This window comes from Sebastes umbrosus, chromosome 13 (genome assembly GCF_015220745.1).
Source record: "Sebastes umbrosus isolate fSebUmb1 chromosome 13, fSebUmb1.pri, whole genome shotgun sequence".
NCBI lineage: Eukaryota > Metazoa > Chordata > Actinopteri > Perciformes > Sebastidae > Sebastes > Sebastes umbrosus.
Window position 1 is genome coordinate 15,144,478 of NC_051281.1, and position 23,586 is coordinate 15,168,063.

The 23,586-nt window shown below is 41.6% G+C and overlaps 1 protein-coding gene across 1 annotated transcript; it reads left to right on the forward strand.

The window, feature by feature from the left end:
* The first annotated feature begins 2,760 nt into the window (after positions 1–2,760).
* On the forward strand, positions 2,761–21,149 carry xirp2b (xin actin binding repeat containing 2b). The gene is made up of 9 exons (XM_037789051.1): positions 2,761–2,928; positions 6,100–6,268; positions 6,594–6,722; positions 7,329–7,424; positions 7,706–7,763; positions 7,865–7,953; positions 9,460–18,898; positions 20,570–20,700; positions 20,845–21,149. The coding sequence occupies exons 3-8, from the start codon at positions 6,597–6,599 to the stop codon at positions 20,659–20,661; spliced, it is 9,900 nt and encodes a 3,299-aa protein (XP_037644979.1). The 5' UTR covers positions 2,761–2,928; positions 6,100–6,268; positions 6,594–6,596; the 3' UTR covers positions 20,662–20,700; positions 20,845–21,149.
* The last annotated feature ends 2,437 nt before the right edge of the window (positions 21,150–23,586 follow it).

Below are 23,586 nucleotides of genomic sequence, written 5' to 3' on the forward strand. Positions count from 1 at the left end.
GCACTTCAGCATTGGCTTCACTTTTCAGACCCCAGAAGTTGCCCACTTGCCATGACATTATTTCATTATAATCTCCTGATCACCTCTGACATCAAAAACCATATTTGATTTCAGTATCGCCATCGCAAACTATATGTCAGGCAAAAATCTCTGTTAGCCTTTATGAATGTGACATTTCCTGTGTTTGCTCAGGAATCTAATTAAACGTTGTAATGTAAACAGCTCAGAGGCTTCTCTCTTATTTAATCAGGCACTGTGACAAAGAGCTCACAGATATTTATATCCACAGTCTGGGTGAGTAGTTGCAAGAGGTGTGAGGCTTACAAATCAACGCTATAAGGCTCTTGTGTTGGTTGGCAATGAGCCATTTCTCAGGAGGGAGCAGCCAGGGGTTTAGTGCCTTGCTTAAGGGCATGTTGAGGGAAGTTACTGAAAAAGCAAAGAGAATTTACTCACCCAGCTCGTCTTTATTTATTTATTCTCTTTATTATTCATTGCAAATTATTCTTTTTTGTTGTTTTGTCACCAACATCCCCATGCTCTGTATTGATGTTATAAATTACAAACCTATTCATTTTTCCCAACTAGGAGACATTCGGTGTACTTACAGCCAGCAATGACAATATTGAATGTCATTTTCAGTAATGGTCATGCAGTGGTCAAGTACTTGGACAGTGGCGCATTTTTTGTTTTGGCTCTGTACTCCAGCACATTGGGCTAGAAAATGAAATACTGACTATGTGAATACAGTGCCGACTTTCACATTTGAGTGTGTTATATTGGGTGAACAGTGTAGCCAAATCATTTTCCTGCTGCACTCAAAAACCCTTCCTCAAACACAGCTGCAGTTCAGCACATGAGTGTGATTAACCTGCTTCATTTCAAATTCAGTGTGCAGGAATAAATAGCCAAAGTATTGTCCAAATGTATTGTATTATGGACTAGAATGACTCTATATATGGACAAACTACACACTTCTTAGTGAGATAAATTCATTGTTGGTTTTGCTCTTTTCATGGGATTTGTTGAAAATAGGAAAAATATAGATTAACACCATCCTGTGCAACCCGATCTCATGGGAAGGCGTAAATAGCACGACATTACACGGATATTCTGTGTGTCCTGAGGATGGATTTTAGGCTTTTCGCGTGTCATTTTTACACCACGCAACAAAACTACGGTAACGTCTGCAGTTAGGTTTAGGAAAAACATCATGGTTGGGCTTAAAATAAGTATGTAAAATAAGTAAAACACATACGGAAAGAACGTAACATAACTACATCACAAACATCACTAACTTACAAAAAAAATTGCCGTTGATAGTCGTGTGTTTGTTGAACCCATCCATCCCTCCTCCCGCCCACCATAAGACGTCTTTCTCACTTTTTATTCTACGCTTTGATCGTAGCACATGTGTGCAGATACGTTTACATTGCAGGGAATACAGACCACATGGAGTGCAAATGACACACCAAAAGCAAGAATGCCATTCTTATTGAATGCACTGCAAATTATCGTGTCATTCATACGCCTTTTCACGCGACCATGCTGTCCTGTGATGTTCCATCACATGCAATTATATTGCCTTTAACACTCTTTAGGCTTTCTAAATCTTCACTTAGTAATTGTAGTCCACATAATTATAATGTGTTTACAACGTGAGGACTTATCACTGCACATGCAACTGTAGAAATCGTAATTCACTTATTTATTCTCAAGGCGAGAGAGAAAGAGAGAGTGAGAGAGAGAATTAAGTGTATTTCTTTTCACCCTCACTGCATGACTTAACTCTGCTATGGATCACAGAGGACTGGCTTCAAGCTGAATAAAGTAAGGTCATCATGAAAAGAACATGAGACCTCGAAACACTGACCCAAATGTTCTTTTTTTTTTTATAATCCTCTCTTGCTCTTGACTTTCATTAAGATTAAAATAAGGGAAACTTTTATTACTCTGATCCTGGCGGAGTAATACCAGGATCATATTAATCTACATTTTAAATGACCAGGAGGAGAGCAGGTGAGCAGGATCGTTTCCATCTCAGTCTGGTGAGGTTTGGCGGGAGCAGGAATCCCAGAGTGTCTCTTTAAAACAGGTGGCCTGTGGAAACGCAGGTATGAGTTACACATGCTGAGGATGAACGGGGTTGTGCAGATGCCTGGCAGACATGTCTGGTCTCCCAACACCGACACTACCAGAGTCAGGCTGGCGCCACTGCTCCAGCTGGGCCAAACAAGATGAGCTGGCTGGCTCTTCCACACTCAGAGATGTCTCTTGTCGAATTTACGGCCCCCTTGACCCTCCCTTCCTCAACAAACAGCATTACATCACTGACCCCATTTCAGACCAACTGCAAACCACAGCCAACACATTTCACCACCATTTATTGTCACTTGAATCTGCACCTGCCAGACAACCACTTTACGCTGTTTAGGGATCAAAAGAAGCAGTGGAAAATGAGAGATTCTAAGAGGGTTTGTTGTGGATTTGTATGTGCATAACTTGCCGTATAATGACAGGCGGTAACAGCTGCAGGAGGATGCAGTGCACTCTGATGGAAGCCGTGATGATGAAACCAGGGTGACCTGATTTATTAGTACACAAGCGTCTGCAGAGGACTCACAGGAAGTATTTCCATATGGATTTTCTGGGAGTCTTGACATGGGAGGCACGGAGGCCTCACTCTCTAAAAAAAACACACCCCAGGCCCATCTATTGCAAGGGGGCGGAGGGTCTAAAATAAAATCAGCTGTCACTGCCTGCTCGTTGGACAGAGGTGAACACATAGTACCGGAGCTGGTCTCCAACGCTGACTGGGATTTGCTTTTAGCTTGGATCGACCCTGCAGGCCGGGGAGTGCATCGGCCTTCGAGTGGGATTTTTACGTGCTGAGCTCATATTTTTATATTTTAATATCCTCCTTACCTGGTAGGTGACGAGCACTCTGAGAGTGTTTTTGTAAAAAAAAATATGTGAATGATTTTGGCTTTTTAAATGATGTTTTTATGTTTATAATTACGCATGCAAAAAAATGTAATGCATTATAAAATCTCCTTTTAATATATGCAGGGAAAAACATGAAAGCCTGGCACTGAAATCTTTATTGTACTCTAAAAATAATTAACACCGTCCTCATGTTGAGTGCACTTCCAATCAAAATACAGGATACAGAGGCAAAACATAAATCTTATATCAGACCTAAAATACTAAATTAACTTTTTAGCTTAAGGAGATAAGATATATTCGGAGTAATTCCCAAATAGATGGAGTTCTGAGCTCTTTTGTACCAATGCCAGTACTTCTAGGTGCTACGTCGCTCTACTTCCTCGTCGCCAGGCAAGCCACAAAATGAGTAATTACAAAATAAGGCACAATAACAAGGTTAATGCAGGTTATCTAAGCTTTTGGAAAGGAAAGCCTTGACCTACAAGCTTTCCTCTATATTTCACTGAGAAACACGACCCTTCATGGTTACGTTTAAAATAGGCTGAATTTATTTTTGCAAGTGCATGGCGCCTAGATTACTTCACTTTCTTGTTATTTGAGCTCTCAGCCCAACCTAACGTGTCATGAGATAGCCTCAGACTGTTGACAGAGTTTTTTTGGCTACAAAATTTTAATTCCCACCACAATAATTTCGTCTATGAGTCCATACCCTTAAGACCTTTAATTTAATATGGTGCAGCGCAAAATGTTCCACTCTTTAAGTTTCACTGCTAAAGATTTGAACTAAAATATGCGCTGTAAGTAACTATAAATCTCTAATTGTAAGAGCTGTGTAACACAAACATAGCTACCATTCCTCCAAGGCTAAAATAGATCATGTTAGGGGACTGGTAAGCTAATAAATCAAAATAAATATGCCAATGGAAAGCAGCTAACCACACTGCAATGCACTGATAGTTGTTATAAAAATGTCTTTTTGCCAGCATTAATGGGTAACAATTTCAAAATTTATGAGCCCACTATTCAGCTTACTTAATAATTCAATAGCTTATCACTCTCAGCTATCTGTAACTCAAAGAACTGATTTAAAAAAATCAGATTCTGTGTTTCATTGAGTCTGTTCTTTATTGAGTTTTCAATACTTTGAAAAATGATATGCAGTGATTAAATCTGTCCTTTGCTGCCAGATATTATATTAAAGATGTGAAATATCATCTCATGTCTCCAGCCTGGCAGCTTTTGCTTGATATTACAATGAGTTGGATATACACACATGGCTTTGAGTAGTGCTAATACACCACAGAGCAGAGCTGAGATGACGGTTTCTTTATGCCGTTAGCCTTCAGAGTAATGGTCTTATTTTTAATGCAGTACTTTTTTCAAACATCAAAACAGTCTGTGTTCAAATTTCATCCTCTTATTTGCATCAGCACATTTATATCCACAAGTGAGCTGAGGTGTGAATACTTTGAATTTGCAAACACAGACAGAAATGTTGTCTCAGCAGAGTCAGTGGATGTTAACAGTTGGAAGAGTTAATAATCACACTGACTGTCTTTTCAGCACATTGCAAAACCCTGCAGGTTAACAATAACGCTCCTTTAGTTCTGGACTGTTGGTTGATGCAATTCCAGAGATAAAGTTTAATTATGCCTAAGATGAAAAGAATCTTAATGACTACTAATAACACTTCCTGGATGATCCCCTAAACCCCGTAACACATGTCTCTGCTGACTGGAACTATTCTCTACAAGCAATGCCTTTATTGACAACATATGAGTGGTAACAGAGTGATTTTATGTAAGTCGTGACTTTTTAAAAACTCAATGTGATCCAAGTTAAACCCCTCGGGTACATTGTCCACTTAGAGTATGCATGGACCAAACTCACCTCACATCATAGTAAAATAACTGTCACTCTGGGCTGTATATACTTCACATACTGTACATACTGTGAGTAAATTAATTTCAGGAAGTAATTGGTTTAAATAATGTCCCCCCGGAGTATTTTAAATGACTCAAAAAGCATCAATCACAAGAGCTCCACCTGCTCTATGGTAGCTCCTTTAAAGCATTACTGCAGCTCGAATTTGGATTGTCTTAGTCAATATATTTACAGGCTGACCAAATATCACAAATTTGATTTCAAATTAAATAAATAAATGTTTTTAATGACAGACTGGTGCTTTTAAGTGCACTTAAGAGGACCTATTGTGCTTATTTTCAAGTGCATATTTTGTATTTTGGGTTTCTACTAGAACATGTTTACATGCCCCCACCCAAAAAGCCCAGTCTGCTCTGATTGGTCAGCTAGATCCCTCTGTTGTGATTGGTCAACTGAACCCAACTCTTCAGACTCCGCTCCAGCTCCGCTCTAACTAGTTTTGTTTAAAGGCGTGGCAAACTGGCCGCTAGGTATTATGCAAATGTTTTACTTAGTGACATCACCATATTACAGAAGTAAAGGCGGGACTTCAAGCAAGGCGTTTCAGGAGCGGTGTTTCTGTGGGGGAGAGTAACTCCCTTTGGCGTGGACTTCGGGCTTCGTAACTTTGCAGACCTTTTACATGCACAAAAAACTATATAACTGACTAAGAGAAAGGGAAAAAGCACAGAAGCATAATAGGTCCTCTTTAAATAACTCACAAAGCATCAGTCACAAGAGCACCAACCACACTATGGCAGCACCTTTAGGCATTACTGTGGCTCGATTTTGGATTGCATTAGTCAATATATTTACCAAATACCACAAATTGATTCAAAAATCAAAATGTTTTTAATGACAGACTGGTACTTCAGTGTACATTAATTTATCATGAATACACAAATGTATAATATAATATAATATAATATAATATGATAAAATATAACATAATATAATATAATATAATATACTCACTATATGAACCATGTTATGTGCAATAGACTGGAACATACTAAACCAGGTTTATACTGTAAAAAAGAAAAAGTCCCTTTTCTGTACTCGCAACTAATCTGGCTTTAAAAATAAACAACATCACAAACATGAGGGGATCTGACACCCATAGCAGTGCAGTTTAATTGCATGTGTTTATGGTCATAATAACTGGATGATGCCTAATAGTACACGTGAGGAGATTTCTATTGAACAGTTTATTGGTTATTTGTGCCACAGCTGCTGGCAGCGCAGGTTGAACCAGGGCAGGACTTCCTGAAAGAGATATAAACCAGAGGAACCGGATTCACTCTGTGGGCTCAGAGGTCATCCCACTGACCAACTGCGAGGCCGTGCACCAGCCAGCTGTCTCCAAGCCAGCAGACAACACTATCCCCAGCGCAGCGGGGTACTTCAGCTTGTGCATGGACATGTATCGTCTCTATTACAACATATAACTACAGTACCTGCCTGTACTAAAAAGAATATTTGTGTAATAATTGGAAAGCCAACTGTCTATGGCCAATTAGGTTGAAGGAGCTCTCACAGTTCCTTATGTAAATTTGAAACTATTACATGAACAGCATATTATGTGTCTGTGTATGTGGGAGGGCAAACCGCACGTAGCATTAGCTTGACGGCGGCCTGCACTGCAGAATAGCCCTATTAAGCACCAGTTTGATTTCAGGTCATGTAGAAGCGGAGGCAGCTAATGATATTTTCTGCTTCGTTAGGTCATGGAGGAGTTGGAGGTCTGTTCCCTGCCTGGGGGACTCGCCAGTGTGAGGAAACAATTTGAGACACAGGAAACTGCATCATCACACAATGTTACCCAGTTCCATTTCCAACACAGAAGTGTGCAGGTACACATGTAGAACCTATTCATGAGGCCTGAAATGAGCATGAAACTGTGGTCAAACGAAGGTAACACTTCTTCTGATCTGAGCATGTTTCCATCATTTAGCTTTGGAGTTCCGTGACTGCATGGGGAGCTTTGCAAGTAAACATTTAGGCTCTTATTACCTCTTATTGCACCAACACTAAAGTGTGTAGCAAAAGTGTGTAGGTTTAAGTTGCAGCCATTACTTGACATTTCTAACAGTTTTCATGAAAACCTTCAGGGCGCTTTAACAACACTTGTATTGTAGATCAAAACTTCACAACGCAGTGGAAAAGATTTCTTATTTTGCTACGGTAAAGTGTGAGTGAACAGCTTGACACATTCTTTGTCATCTTGCCTCCATCTGTGATTAGTCATTTCAAACCGCCGTGAGCAATCTGGTCGAGCATCTTCTCTGCATGGTATTCAGTCATGTACTGTTAAGCTTTGGCTGGTGGAGTAAACTCACATCTGTGGCAAGAGGGGCAACGTGCTGAAGTGAGACTGAGAGAGTTATATGTGTGTTTGCGTGGTACTGTATGCAGACATTTTTCACTGCGTTTGACAATCAAAGTTCTCATCTTTGCAGGAAATATCCAACTCGGAGGTGACGGTGTCGAGCAGCAGAAGCAGCAGGCAGGTCGTCCCAGGCAGTCAGCAGACCAATTTCAACCAAGAAACGATGGTATTGAACTTTTTCTGTCACTGTGTTTCTGCAGGCAGGACGACAACGCTTTGCTAATGAGCTAAACACTTTGATTGCTTTGTTGGGTAACTGATTGCAAATAATCACATTTGTGTAATTAATGTTTGTTTGGTAGAATCTGACAGTTTAGGCTGAGATAAAAAACAACAACATTACATTTAATGGACAAATGTGTAGTATTCATTAGTAAATGATGGATGTCTGTATTTCAGTTTTTTATAATCAATATCTTCTTTCCATTTCTCATTTCAAATATTTAGGTGTCATACAGCGACAATAACTTGGCATCCAGTTATGAAAACCATCAAGATGAAACAGGTAGGATGTTGTTCAGGTATTTTTATTCTCTGCCATATACGCTGTCACTGGCTGACTAATTTAAGTCCTGCCTTTATACTTGTGTCTGTGCTGATTTTTAGAAGAGGAGTTCCCCAGGTACACTACAAAAGAACTGAGAGATCGCTTTGAAAAAACAATAGAAGAGGCCGCTCCACAAAAAACAATTAAGGTAAGCATTTCAATTTCACTTGAGTTATTGAAAACATGAAGGGACAGAATATTTAATTTAAGGTAAGAATAATTTGAAATAGTAAATATAGTATATTAATTAAAGTTACAATCCTTAAGATTTTAACAGGCTGATTTGGCGACACTTGTGGTTATCTGTGGTAACAGCAAGTGTGGTTAAATACAGCAAACACTTTCTTTGTTAGAAATATAGAAAAGCAACTCGTATATCTGGTTACAGTGAAGTCAAACTAACTCAAATTGTTTTAATAAATAAGTCAGTCAAAAATAATTGGAATCACGATTTGAGTTCTGATGCAGCGTTAGGAGAGTGAAAGGTCAACAGTGACTAAGTTTACATGCACACTAATATTACACTATTATTCCAAATATGACAATATTCAAAATTTGATACGGCTCATGTAAACTGCATATTATGTTTGGATATTCTGAATTATGCCTTATTTAAAATGGAGCATTTTTCTATTAAGACATGTGGGATATGACAATATTATTCATGTTTTAGGAGCATTCTTTGGACATGTGTACAACGCATTCGGAATATGCATCTCAGGTGGGATTTTAACGATAGTTTGCGACGCACGCCCTCTTGCCTGTTTACGGCCAGCTCTGTGCGTTGTACATAATTCAACTAGAGATGCATGCCCAAAAGAAAAGCCCACATTTCTGGTCGGAAAGAGAAACACACCTACTTATAAAGATTATGAAAGACTTGGATATCAACAGGTTTTTAGATAGGTCTGCAAATAACGCGGACCTTTTAGGTGGTTGAAGGAATGAAAAAGATGGCTGTGTTTGCACGGTCGAACAAGTCAGCCACCAGTGGAAAATATTTTAAAAAATATTTTTTGACGGCTGCATGTAAACGGGAATATTATTGGAATATTTATTTTTATTAGCCATGTAAAAGGCTTAGTAGGAATATTGTCTTTTTTGGAATAAGGGCAAAAATCTGAATATTTTGTGCATGTAAACATAGTCAGTGAGGCTGATATAAATTAGATACAATTAAAACCCATAAATGCTGGATCACATACATGCAATGTTTTCTGTGAATCCCTCGTGTGTGAGGGCTATTTGAATCCAGCACGGCAATGGCGGACTCCGCCACTAACAATGACATTTCTATATAGAGAGGCAGTAACAGAATGTAAATACATGAATTGCTACTGCTTAAAATATGCAATTAGCAGGGTTTGACTTCATGAGAATCTTAAGTATTATAATTTTAACTCATTAGAGTGATATATTGATTTGCGGCTGCAAAGAGCATAATAAGAAAGTAATGTATTCACACAGTACCATTAACCTTGGAGGATTGACAGGTGTTCTGCTGAGATTATTCATGTTTAATGATCTCATTTTGACATTTTATCTGCAAGTGTTACAACAAGGTGAAATGTAATACACATATAACCCTGTTATGGGGTAATGTGATGGATTTATAGGTAATCACCCACAAATATAATTTTTGTTCCTTAAAAAGATTGGACGTGATATCAATCGAGCTAAGTGGTCCTCAAATGTGACACAAAACAACACCGTGATTAGAGAGGTGTATGAGGCATCCGCCACTGAGGAAGCAGAAGACACGTCGGCTGAAGTGATGGATTATGAGGACTTTCCACCCCCGCCAGCTGAGGATTCTGACTATCTTCCACCCCCGCCTCCAGATTTACTAGAAATGCCATCAGACAGTGAAGATATTCCAGCATGCTATTACTCACCTGAGCCTCCAGAACTGGTAAACCCCCCAAAACACCAACTCAACAAAGAGGCTTACTTCAAGCAGAGGGGTATGTATGAGCTGAAACGCCTTTACAAGCACATTCACCCTGAGGTTCGTAAGAATATAGAGAAGGACTACTACAGTGATTGTACCGAAACTGAGAACAACCAGTCAGAGAACCAAGAGTACATGTATGAGGATGATGGAGGTTGTCCCGATGACGTCAACGATGAAGAATACGTGGACTGGGAGGAGATTCTCCCCGGGGAGGTGCAGGCGATGCGATGGATGTTTGAAAATAAGCCTTTGGACACCATTAAAGATGAAACTCCTGAGGATGAGGACGATGACAACAACAAAATAACTGAGCAGGAAATGATTCTTGGAAAAGATGTGAGGCGTACAGCTTGGATGTTTGAGACCAAGCCGATGGACGAGCTGAGTTTGCACAATGTCAACTCGACAGAATATAAAAACAAATTCAACAAATTTGATAAAGGGGATGTCCGTGCTGCGGCATGGTTGTTTGAAACCCAGACAATGGACACTTTAAATAAAATGCATAAAGAGGAGGATTTGACGAAAGAGGTTGTGTTCACAGAGGAGGATGGAAATGCCACCATTTACATGATTGACAATAAGTACATGGAGAGCCTTGGCCACACCGAGACCATCGACGAAAGCCACCTATTGACTCTGAGGTCAGTCTTAGAGGAAATTCATGGAGAGGTGAAAACCGTCACGAGCACTTTTGACACTCAGTTTAAATGCATCATCATGGGACAATCAAGCCAAATGCTGGAGATTAAGTCTGTGCGTAAAATTGAAAGTGAATTGGAGACGTCCATTGCTTCACGTTGGCTTTTCGATACCCAACCCCTGGACACGACAAACAGAGAACAAACATCTTTGAAACTTGTGTGTAGTCTTTCCATGGAGGATAGCAATAAGGGAGACTGGGGCAGGTGGTTGTTTGAGATAAAGACATTAGATTCTGAGTGGGAAAGCTCAAAAATGGAGAAGAAAGAGATTTCTGGAGCTGACGTGCGCAAGCACTGTTTAGTGTTTGAAACCCAGCCAATGGATTCTCTGAAGGACGACTCCAATGCGAGACCCCAGTCTATTGAACAAATTATCGGGGGCAATGTTAGATCTGCCAGGCACTTTTTTGAAAGCAGCCCTCGAGCGGAGAGGAAGACCGGCCCTGAGGTCGGCAAACTTCAAAAGGCAACAGTAAATGAAGAAATGAAAGGGGATGTGAGGCACCAAAAATGGCGCTTTGAGAGTCAACCTCTAGAGCACATAAGAGAGGAGAAGAAAGAGGTTACTCGCACTGTGAATGTTGAGGACGACCTCACACAGGAGGATGGCACAAGCTGCAGGGCAGATGTTCGCAAGAACTGCTGGGTGTTTGAGACCCAGCCAATGGATACGTTAAAAGATGATTCAAACGCTCAGCCCCTGACAAAGGAGGACGTTATTGCAGGTAACGTGAGATCAGCCAGACATTATTTTGAAACGAACCCAGCTGAGGAGTTGAAGGAGCTCGCAGAGGTGGGCAAACTGAAGAAAACAGTCGCACTTGATGAGGAGAGGGGTGATGTCAGACATCAGAAATGGCGGTTTGAAAGCCAACCCCTGGAGCAGATCAGACAGGAAAAGAAGGAACACATCCGCACGATCGACATGGAAGAAATTGATAGAGTTGACGTCTCGAACTACAAGCAAATCTTTGAGAGCACAGATTTAAACTGGAGTGACGAATCTCAAAAGATTCTCATAGAGGGTGTAACATCTGGTTCTGTGAAATCAAATACAAACCTATTTGAGTCCAGCTCTCTGTACGCCATGCAAGACAGCTCAGGGCACTTCCATGAGGTGAAAACAGTGCGGCGTGAAGAGGTTGTGAAAGGAGATGTAACAACGTGCAAGTGGATGTTTGAAACGCGACCGATCGACCAGTTTGGTGAAAGCATTGAAAAATACCAAATCATCAAGGGCATATCCAAAGAAGAAATAGAGTCTGGTGACGTTAAAACTGCAAAGTGGTTGTTTGAAACACAGCCTCTTGATGCTATTAAATACTTCAGCAATATTGAAGATGAAGAGGTTGCGGGGACAAGTAGAAATGTTGACGTCATGAAGGGCGATGTGAAAACCTGCAAGTGGCTATTTGAGACAAAACCAATGGACGTCCTGTACGAAAGAGCGGAGTTAAAGGGTGAAAATGAATCTGAGGAAATGAAAAAGGGAGACGTCAAAACCTGCTCATGGCTTTTTGAGACACAAGCACTCGATACTATCCACAACGAGACGGAGACCATTCTGAAAACATGCACTGTCAATCAAGAGGACATTAGAGGAAAGGATGTGACAACGGCTTGTTTTCTCTTTGAGACGGAGAAACTGGAGAACCTCACTGGGGAGGAGAAGGGCTCTTTTAAGCGCATCACGGAGATAGACATTTCGTCTGGAGACGTGTCTGGTATGAAGTACATTTTTGAAAACCAAACATCCGATATCATGACTTCTACATCTGGGGAAGCGATGCAGAAGCTCAAGGCAGTTCAGACTGAGGACATCCAAAGAGGAAATGTGGTGAACTGCAAATGGCTCTTTGAAAACCAATCAATAGATACAATACACGATAGCAAGGAGGAGTTTGTGAGCTGCCGCACAGTGAACGATGTACAAGGTGGAGACGTAGATAAGGGGCGTTTCATATTTGAGAGATACTCCTTAGATGAAATTCAGGAGACGGACATAGAGCTGATGAAAATGCGGAAAATTGTCCGTGACGAAGATGAAAAAGGCGATGTGAGGAATTACACCATGATGTTTGAAAATCAGCCCCTTTACGCTATTCAGGACAAAGAGGGACTTTACCATGAGGTCACCACTGTCACAAGCGAAGAAGTAACGCGAGGAGATGTCGTCGGAACCCGATGGAAGTTTGAAACCAAGCCCCTCGACGCCATCAAGGACACCGATGAGGTTTATATCATTAAATCTGTCACACAAGAGGACATGCAGAAAGGGGACGTCACCAATGCCAAGTGGAAATTTGAGACACAACCTCTCGACAGGATTGCTGCTGAAGAGAAGGCTTTCATAAAAACGGTGGATGACATTCAGGGGGGCAACGTTAGGATGAACAAAGATCGCTTTGAGTCTGACGCACTGTCGCTGGAATCTGTTAGAACAGTTAATGTGAGCGAAATACAAAAAGGCGACGTCAGGTCGGCGAAATGGAGATTTGAAACCCAGTCCATTGATAAAATAAGAAGCATGAGCTCTGAAAATCTGATTGAAACGGTTAAAAAGGAGGAGGTTGAAAAGGGAGACGTTAAACATTCAGTATGGCTCTTTGAGAAAAATCCTCTTGACCACATCAAAGAGGTCGATGAAGACGGAGGTGCGACCATCACATCACAGGAGGAGGTTTCCAAAGCGGATGTAAAGACAACAACGTGGCTCTTTGAAACGACACCGTTCGACGACTTTAATGAGACAAAAATGGAAAAGACCGAAATCCTGGGCAAGAGTGTCAAGGGAACTCTTGAGGAACTTTATAGTCAGGAAATGGTGAAGTCGAAGGGGATACTCATTGAGGCTGATGAAATAGGCGACGTTAGGATGGCAAAATACCAGCTGATGAATAAGCAGGCTCCGGAAATTCAACGAGAGGATGTCATCAGGGGAGATCTGCAGACTATTATGATGAACCTGCTGAACAGACAGGAAAGACAGGAGCAGCAGATAGTCATAGATTCAGAAGAGAAAGGTAATATCAGTTCAACGGTGCATCAACTATTTAACCAAGAGAAAGACAGCAGTGTTGAAAGGGAGGAAATATTACGAGGTGACATTCAGGAAGCGATAAACAACCTTTTTGATGAGAGCGGCTCAGCGAAACGTGGAATACTCATCCAGGAGGACGAGAAAGGAGACGTGCAGATGACATTATATTCCCTTCTCAATAAACAAGAGAGTGTTAACGTTGAAAAAGAGGACATTGTGAGAGGGGACATAAAGAGCACTCTTCAAAGACTGTCCAGCTTTGACAAGTCAGATCAGGAAGTGAAGATAAGGGTACATGAGGCTGAAAAAGGAAATGTCAACTTTTACTCCACATGCATTGAATCTGGGGCTCTGGACTATCTTAAACAGCTCCACGTTGAACCTGATGAGGATCTGCCTGACAGAGTAGAAAAAGAGCAGATAGTTGGAGGCGACATCAAGCACACTAAACTTATTCTTGGCCGTAATCAAACGCAAATTGAGCGTACAGTGGAGGATGTTGTACCCGGTGATGTTCACAACACGGTGAAAGTTTTCATGTCAGAGCCAACCCTCTCATTGGAAGGACTCCAAAGGGAGGAGATAGTCAAAGGCGATTTAAGAGCTGCTTTGAGCTCATTGTCTGTTTCAGCAAATCACACAGTTGTTGTAGAGAAAGAGGAGGTGGTGAAAGGCAACATACCGAAAACCCTGCGGTGCCTGGAGAGGGCTCAAAAGCAATACAAGGAGGTGGAGAAGCCGGATATCATACCGGGGAATATCAAAGGGGCTCTGAGATCTCTCGAGAAATCATCGACATCCAGAGTCGAAGCTGTTGTCGAGGATTTAGTTCCTGGAGATGTGAGGGCCACACTGAAATCTCTGGAGCTGGCAAAGCAAGCGGTGAGGGAAGTTGAAAAGGAAGAAATTGTGAGGGGCGATATTCGCACAGCAAAGCAAAGTCTGCATGACGCCTCCAGTGAGAGGAGGATGTGTCAACAGGGAATAGACGTTCAGGGAGACGTCAGAGGTACGATTCAGCTCTTAATGGAGCCTCCGCCTTCGCCGAGGATGGAAAGGAGCCCGAGCCTCGAGCGTGAGGTAAAGGGCGATGTGAAGATGTCAATTAAGTCATTATATGAGATGCACGATCAGTCCCAGCTGGAGAAAGAAGAAGTGATAAAGGGCGATGTTAAAGGTACTATTAAATCACTGTTGGAAACAGCACAGCGGGAAGCTCCCAAAGTCAGACTTGGATCATACAGGAGAGTTCGAGTCAAGCAGAGCCCCCCAGTTAAAAACCTAAACACTGACGCACAGAGGAACATACAGAAGATAAAAACTGCTAATTCAGTTGAGACATCCACTCAAAATCACTCCATCTCTAATGAAACTGTTAGTACAGTGTCAAGTTCTGTGGTGGAGCATAAAACGATTACCCAAAACCACGGCATCAAAACAGTAAAGACAGAGTTTCGTAATCTAAAGTCGAAGGGAAAGGGAATGAAAAAAGTAGATAAAACCAAAGTAAAAACTGATGATTACATCCTAAAAACACAAGCGCCAGAGCCCGATCTGCCTCTCCCACCCCCACCAGTGGCAGACGCTGAGCTTCCACCTCCGCCTCCTCCTCCCTCTGTTGTTTCTGACATTGATCACCTTCCTCCTCCACCACCGCCACTCACCACTGAGCAGGACTTCCTCCCACCTCCTCCATCTCAACAAGAACTGGAAAGCATGCCAGCACAGGCAATCCATCCTTCACCAGCCAAAGCGAAAAAGATGACGGTCAAAAAAGTGAAAGCTCCCTTTTTACACCAGGTCCCGAAGCTGGAGCCTAAAGTGGAGTTTAGTAAAACACAACAGATGGAAGTCACATCGAAGACAGTGGTAGAGACGAGCCAAAACCAATCGAAAACAACAACACATTCATCAAAAACATGTGAAAGCCCTCTGCCGCCTCAGTCGCCACAACCACTAAAGAAAGTTTACATTGCTCCTGTGAGATTCACCCCTCCACCCTCTCCTCCACCTTCGATGAGAGGGAAAATGAGTAAATTTAACACCCCATTAATAAAAGCAGAAGAAAAGTACCGGAAGGAATACACCCCCCCAACCACTCCAACACCCATTTACATACATGATTCAGTTACTGCTGCTCTTGAAATGCTCTCCACCGGTGATACAGAGTGGTCAAATAACAACGCGTCGGCATTGAGCGTTCATTCAGACTCCCTATCATGTGATTTATCCAAGCATGTTGTAGTCTCAAATACTACCCAGAGCAATATCAGCGCTAGCCACGAGAAAATGCTCACAAATTCAACTGTTATGTCGTCTGCCAAACAGCAAATTGTCTCTAATGAGACTTCTGAGGTTGTCTCAGTTCAAAAGACCTCATCTGTCTCAGCTGTTAAACAACAGATGCATATGACTACACAGAAAACTGTATCTGTTTCCTCCAAGCAGTCTGCTCAGTCCATCATGGACACAGTCCAGACCTCCATGGACACAGTCCAGACCTCCATCACTGACGTCGCAAAAACTGAAAACATTACGGCCGATAGAAAGAAGGATTCTAAAAATCAGAAAACAATTTGCTCCAACACGTCTGAATATAAAAACGAAGATGAAATGCATTCTGATAAAATCCATATGGAGGTAAAATCAAACAAATCACAATCTGAGAAAAAGGACAAAAATGTCAAAGGGTCCAAATCACCACCACGTGACAACAAGAAGAAAACCGATCATCCTCCTACCAATAGCCAAGAGAAAATTTCTGATCTGCCAATGCAAACAGAAAAGGCGGCTGCCAAAACAAATGGAAAAGCAGGCAAACCAAATCAAAAGGTGAAAAAGAACAAGCAAGAAAAGCAAGTAGAGACGAGAACATCCAGTGAGAGTGAGAGTGTTTCGAAAGATGTCAAGATGGAAGTGAAGGAAGCTACCGAGGTGAAAGTGATCAGTGAAGCTAAAGAAGGAAAGACAGAGTTAAAGCAGGGGATTAAGAAAGTTACTTCCTCTCCTGCTGCTGCCTCCGCGCCTGCTGTTACTGTTAGCATAACTGACAGCCAAGCAGAAACTCCGACTCCAGCAAAGAAGAAAAAGAAGTCCAAAAAGTCTAAAGGGAATGCACAGTCAGGTCAAGGTAAAGAGATTTCCACAGAATCAAAGAAAGACGTTATAGAAACCAAGAAAACAACGTCTGAAGAATCCCACCAAACTCATGAAACAATTGCAGTTTCCCAAATTCATCAAAGTATAAAAGAAGAGCAGATTCAAGTCAAGAGAGAAGTCATTACCACAGAAAGCAAAGACGATCAGAATTTCCAGCAACAAAAAGCAGTTCAAAAGCAAGTCAAGGGATCTCAAAAGAAGAAAGAAGTGACAGCTACTCAGCAGAGCGCAGAGAAACCGCCGGAAGAAAGCAGGGATGTCCCAATTACAGTGACAGGCGAGTCAGAGCGAAATGAACGGGCAACGTCCACAGCAGGCAGAACAGAAGAATCTCAGAGGCGAGAGGTCCAAGTGTTAATCTCTCACATCACAGAGATACAGGGAGTTTCAGAAAAGACTGACTCTAAATCTGTGAAGACTCTACTCAATACTGCTCCAGATTGGCTCATGAGTCCGGAGAGAAAGTGTGAGCTGGAGGGATCTGTGGCGGAAAGTGATGCTCAGAAAAGTGAAGAAATTATTTCACGGGTGAGGAAACTAGCAGAGGAGAAACTAATGCATCTAGACGATAATGAGACAATGGAGAAACACGAGTGTGAGACAGTTTCTGAGAAATCTGTTTCTTGTGGGGCAACGCCGAGAATATCCAAGATCAGTATTGGTTCTGCCAAAATTGAGAACCAAACAAAGAAGAAGACGTCCCGTGAAATGCGGAAAGAAGAGGCGAGTCAGTGCAAGTCTGTCGACATTCGGGCCTTCTCGCCGCTACTGAGGATGCGTTCTCCCTCGCCGACATTTATCACCATTGAATCCACGCGACGAACTGACTCACCCCAGAGAGTTACTCCATCGCCTACCCTGCTGCATAGGCCGCCCACACCTCCCACACCGCCGCCACGCAGGTGTGACACCCCAACGTCACGCAGGTGTGACACCCCAACGTCGCGGCTCACTAGAATCACACCCTCTCCGACTTTTGACAGAGCGGAAAATTTGGCTCGACTCAAAGACACGATGGCGAAACTCTCGCGTGGCGTCACGCCACCGCCGCTGCTTCCCCAACAAATCTCGGAGAGGAAATCTGAGATTGTGGAATCGCCGCCGTCGTTTCATCGGCAAATCAGAATCGAGTCTCCACTTGTGGAGGCTACAGGGACGTCAATTGCAGCAGAAAAGCCCAAAAAGAGTTTATCTGTAGAGGCTCTGTGGGCGGACGTAAACTCTGCACATGTAGAAGAAGATCAAGCTAATATTTTAGAGGGTTTGAACGCCAATGAAATACAGTCTCACATATCATTGTGTCAGAATGACCCAGATCTTATTGATGCTTCAGATATGTCAGAGTCGTCGTCTGTGTCTGTCAAAGAAAAGAGAGAGTTTTTTGAAGAAGCTCAAAAGGCTGAAATTCATAAGACCTATGTGCGAAAGGAGCCCATAGCTATCCCTGAACGACTGGGCCCAGACATGGAGGACTGTGAGGCAGAGAATAAGAACAAAGAAAAGGATGAGCTTCCCAGGGCCGACATGTGTGGTCTTGTAAACAAATTTGAGTCACCAGAAGAAAAATCCTTTATCAGAAAAGAGCTTATTCCACTCACAGACTGGCTTTACAATGACGCTGAAAGCCCAGATTGTGACAAAGAGAAAGTAGACATCCTGGAACTGGAAATGGCAGCTTTTGACATTCAGGCTATTAAAAATGTTTTTGAACTGGGTGAGCAAAGTTCCTCATTCAGAGAGGAGAAAGGGGATCAGGAGGAGACTGTGTCAAGTCTGAGTGAAACAACAGCAGACACTTCAAAGCGGGAAAGTCCTCAAGAGACAAAGAGAGGCTCACGGCAGAGCACCCCCCTCCCTCTTCAGAAAACTGAGGTAGAAACTGTGCCAGCAGAGCCATCAGCCTTTTCTGAAACCAAATCAATCACAGAGCATTTCTCAAATGTTGATGAGTTCGGTAACAAGGTCACCGGAACAAGGACAGCTGTCACTGAGCACTCGGAGAGCGCGTCGACCCAACGGGCTCCTTTTTCCTACGCTGATGCAGTGAAAAGAAAAGCTGCAGATGCGAAGCAAACAGAAACCGACGACGACGACGACGACGCCACTGACATGTTGCTGAGCAATTTCCACAAAACATGGACAGAGAGTGAATCCGTTTTCAAGAGTCTCGGCTACACGATTTCTGAGGAGACAACATCACAAGTTGTGTCACATCAGACGAAGATTGTCTCATCTGGTAAAGACCCATAGAGCATGAAACAACAGAAACTAATGGCATGGACTGTGGATGGATGGGGTTTCTTTGAATATCTGTTTTGTGGAGTTTTACAAAAACAGCATTTCTAATTACTGCATTGTATGAATTGTGAAGGCTTTTCTGTAAAACAAAAAGTGTTGATAATAACCAACAAGAGTAAAGGCATTTACACACTAGGGGCGTGACGAATAAACGACACAAAAGTTCAGAAAAGCGACCTCATTAAGAAAAATATTACGTCGCCTTTTTCTGTGTAATATTGGAGTTCTGTGCGGAAGCATTCATGACAAAAACAACAGTTTGAAAAAATATATTGATGTGCAAATTAATTGCACGAAAAAAACGCCCCCGTGTGTAAAGGCCTAAAGAATCTACAGCCAATGCTAGCAGCTCTGTGAGGCTTTACTTGGGCACAGTAGTGCTTTGGGCTAATTTAGCATGCTAACATGCTCACAATTGCAATGATTACATGCTGATGTTTATCAGGTAATTCTCCTTAGTTTAGAGTGTAAGCATGCTGACTTGTACTAATTAGCACTAACCACAAAGTACAGCTGAGGCTGATGGGAACGTCATGACAATTGCGCTATAGAGGAAAAGTGGATGGCTCATTAAAGAGATTGTAATTCATCCTCTGGGGACCGTGAATGTCTGTACCAAATTTCACGGTAATCCATCCAATAGTAGTTCTCTGAGCACAGTTTCAATACTTGCTGGAAAACTCATCCTTGACATTGGGAACAACGGAAGCGCTAAACGGACATGATGCAAACATTTTTTTAATGCCGTTATCTCGAGATCACAAGTTAATTATGTCGTTATCTTGACAAAACAAGCTTTTCCGTGATTTGACCCAAACATTATAAGTAATACAAGAAAACAACTTTTTATTTTCTCTTAATAAGTCAATTATCGCGTTGTAAATCTCGAGATAACAAAGCTCATTTTATCAAGTTAATGAGATAATTGGCTCGTGATCTCGAGATAACGTTTTTTTTTTTTTTAAAAAATGTTTGAATCATGTCCGTGTTTAGAGCAACTCTTTCACTAATAAAGACCGTGAAAAAACAAGCAGACCTTTAAACAAATGCAATTGTTGAACTTGGTGCATTGCTTGTAATAAGGATGATGTCATTCTAAACATAATTGGTCTAATTGGTCACGATAAGCACTGCAGCCTTTTCAAGAGGCTGTCCATTAGCTGACCAGGATAAAGCCAGCGTACAGTATAATGTACCTTTCCAACAGGAAAATTACAGTATGCACTGGCTGAGAGCTTGCACTGAAGCAAGTGACAGCTTATTTGTAGTGCTCACAAACAAACGCCTGAGTGCAGTTGAGAGATGCATTGATATCTGTGCATGCATGTGTGTAAAGTAGACGAGTGAATAGAATCAAATCCTGAGGAAAGATTCAGTGAATCATTCACCCTCATGACCATTGGAAATGTTTTATCTAAACAAATGAATAAACCCTTTTTAAATACAAATGTCATATATTTCACTGCTTTGTACTAACAACATTAACCGTAATAAAGCAATGAAAGAAAAGCCGTAGTTGTTGCATTATGAGCAGCCCAAAAGAAAAGCTCTTCACACGGCATGAATGGGAAAAAAATCCAATAATTTGCATTTTATCTCTTTCAAACAGGTTCGAGTTCCGAAGTCGGAGCTCTGCACAGTATGTCGGAGGAGAGCTTATCCGATGGATGCTCTGATAGTGGACAAAAAAAAGTACCATAAATCCTGTTTCTGCTGTGAGCACTGCAGAAATAAATTAAGGTAAATATGGCATTCGTTGGAATGAATGGTTGCCATGGGCACAATTGAACATTGCAATATTAATTAGTGAACGCCTTAGTGTTTTAATGACAGTATAATTTCTGATTATTATTTATTCAAAAAAAAATGTCTTTTCTATTACAGCCTAGGAAATTACGTCTCTCTCCATGGACACTTCTACTGTCTGCCCCATTACAAACAACTCCTCAAGTCCAAAGGGAGCTATGATAATGGAATTGGGCAGAAACCTCCCGCAGGAAGTGGTGGACCTATTCCCCCAGATGAAACACTTGAATGGAGATATTCCATGAGCAGCCTAAGTTCAGCAGACAAAACACACAGCGGTGAAAACGAAACGGCAAAAATGTGTGATGAAAGCAAACCACACTCCAACAAAATGTCTGTAGTTTGGCCCCCGCAGGCCGATCCCCCGAAGAAAGCCTTTAAAATAGAAGACGACATTCAGCTAACTAAACCACAGTGGCCTCCTCCTGACAACTCCCCCAAGTCACCCAAACAACAACACAGAAAGGCTGTTCCCAGAAGTGTCCTTTGAAATAAAACCACCCAACTACACAGTTTAGTCAAATAAACCCAAAGAAGAAGCACAAAAGAATGAATGGTACATGAGATAATGTCCCGTTGAGCAATTAAGGAAGTGTTTGGTTGAAGGTCATGCAGCTAGGGGATTTAAAAAGGAACATGAAAAGTAAAGATATGAAAGGAAACCGTATATACTTGTAAATGGAAATGTGAAAGGAAAAGCAGGTTGTAACTGGAATAGCAAGTACTTTAGAGACAGATGTGGAAAGTGGATGTAGACGTGAAACAGTGTGCCTTGAACGGACAGGCTAATCTTGTGTACATTTTCATTCATTGTATTTAATCTTTATTCAGCAGTCACACTGATGTTACATTTAGTATGTGACACAACAAGATTAAATCAAATCATTCGTCTTGTGGTTAGACAAGTTAAAGGTACAGTGTGTAGGATTTGGCAGCATCTAGTAATGTGGTTGCAGATTGCAACCAACGGAGTACCCCTCTGCTCAATCCTCCCTTTCCAAGACTGTAGTAACGTGAGCCGCCGAGTGCAAATCCGTGGTAACGCCGTTTGCCTCACTCAGAGGTCATCCTTACCACGGTTTTGCACTCTGAGGCTCACGTTAACAAGCATGTCGGAGAACTACAGTGGCCTTCAGGCAACGTAAAAATGTGATAGGCTCTCTTTAGAGCCAATGTTTGGTTTGTCCCTTCTGGGCTACTGCAGAAACAAGGCGGAGCAACATGGCGGACTCCATGAAGAGGACCCGCTCCCTATGTAGATGTAAAGGGCTCATTCTAAGCTAATAAAAACACAGCGATTCTTAGTTTTGGGTGATTATACACTAATGAAAACATGTTTATGAACATTATATTCCATTTCTGTTAATAGATTCCCCGAAATCTTACACAATGTTCCTTTAAGCACATTATGGCTAGGAACAGCATCACGACACATTTAAGATCTGGATCAAATCAAATTAATGTTGATGTTCGTTTCAATCTACATTTCTGGGTGGAATTAAGTCAGAGGTTTAGTCACTTTTCAATCAACTGAACAAACAAATCTTACAATTCCCACTGCTCCTGAAAGTAGCACAGTAAAAAAATCCATGAGCAATGTTTTCCAATATAATTCGTCCCAGTTTCTTTTTCATCCCTTTTTGTTTTATGCTAAAATTAATTGGTTTATTGTACAATTCCCTCCATTCTTTTGCTACTGTATACCGATTCATGGAAATAGTTTCAGTCTGTGGACTCTGTTGTATTTTTCTGTCAGGTCTTTTTTTCTTTCAACATATCAACATTTTTGCATTTGCCTTTTTTTTTTTTTTTTAGCACCTGGTGTGCAGACTACTCAAAGCATCTTGGAATTATTATATTTATAATAATGAAGGTATATAATATAAACAAGTGAATTGGTGATAATCATGTTTGTTTTGGTATCCTATTTTGAACGAAAAATATTTTGCAATGAAGAATTTTATTTTTTAGATTAGACGGTGCTTTGTACAAGAAAGTTCCTGATTCTGTCATGCTGTCAGGCTGGTTCACTTATTACGTTATTGCTGATCTAAGGGCAATAAAATATTGAATTGAATTGTTTCATTTGTCTCTTTGAAAGTCTGTTACTCTGTCATCAAAGATGAAGTGCTGCCACAGAGCTTGTCAGGTGCGTGTGTGGTTGAAGCAGCCTACAAAGAGACAGGAGCAGGTCAGCAGATCCCTTTCACACCGTCTGTGTAATCTGCTTTAGAAGCTGACCCCCACCCGGCAGGGGATTTTCTAACTTAAACCACAGGTGTGCCGACAGCAGACTAGGAAACCATCTCCAAGTGAGGAAAGTGTTGAAAATGAGCAATGAGGGACAGCGTGAACACATGTGTGATACAGCAGCATGCTCTAATTGAATTTTACAGCCAGTTCTAAAATAAGCTTACGACCAAATGTGGTAACTCATCCTCTTACTGCTCCTCAGTGTGGACAAGCTTATACAGTTTACGGACTTGGACCAGCTATTTTTATTTTATATTATAGGGTTAGTGTCTTAAAGCTGCAGTGCTTAGAAATGGAGCAAATATGATTAAAAGAAGTTATTTTTATAAAACGGTCACTAGTGCATGAGACAGGTAATCTGAAAAAAATCATGTCCACCGATGTCCACCGATGTCCTCCGGTGCTCCTAACGGCATCTGCAAGATTTCACAGACCGGAGGAAAACAACCAATCAGAGCCGAGCTGGAGTGACCTGGCAGCCATGTTGACATCACTTGAGGAAATACCAAGCACCGCCCACCAACCGGAGCAAACTTTCTCATTTTACAGCTAAACAGTACACTACAA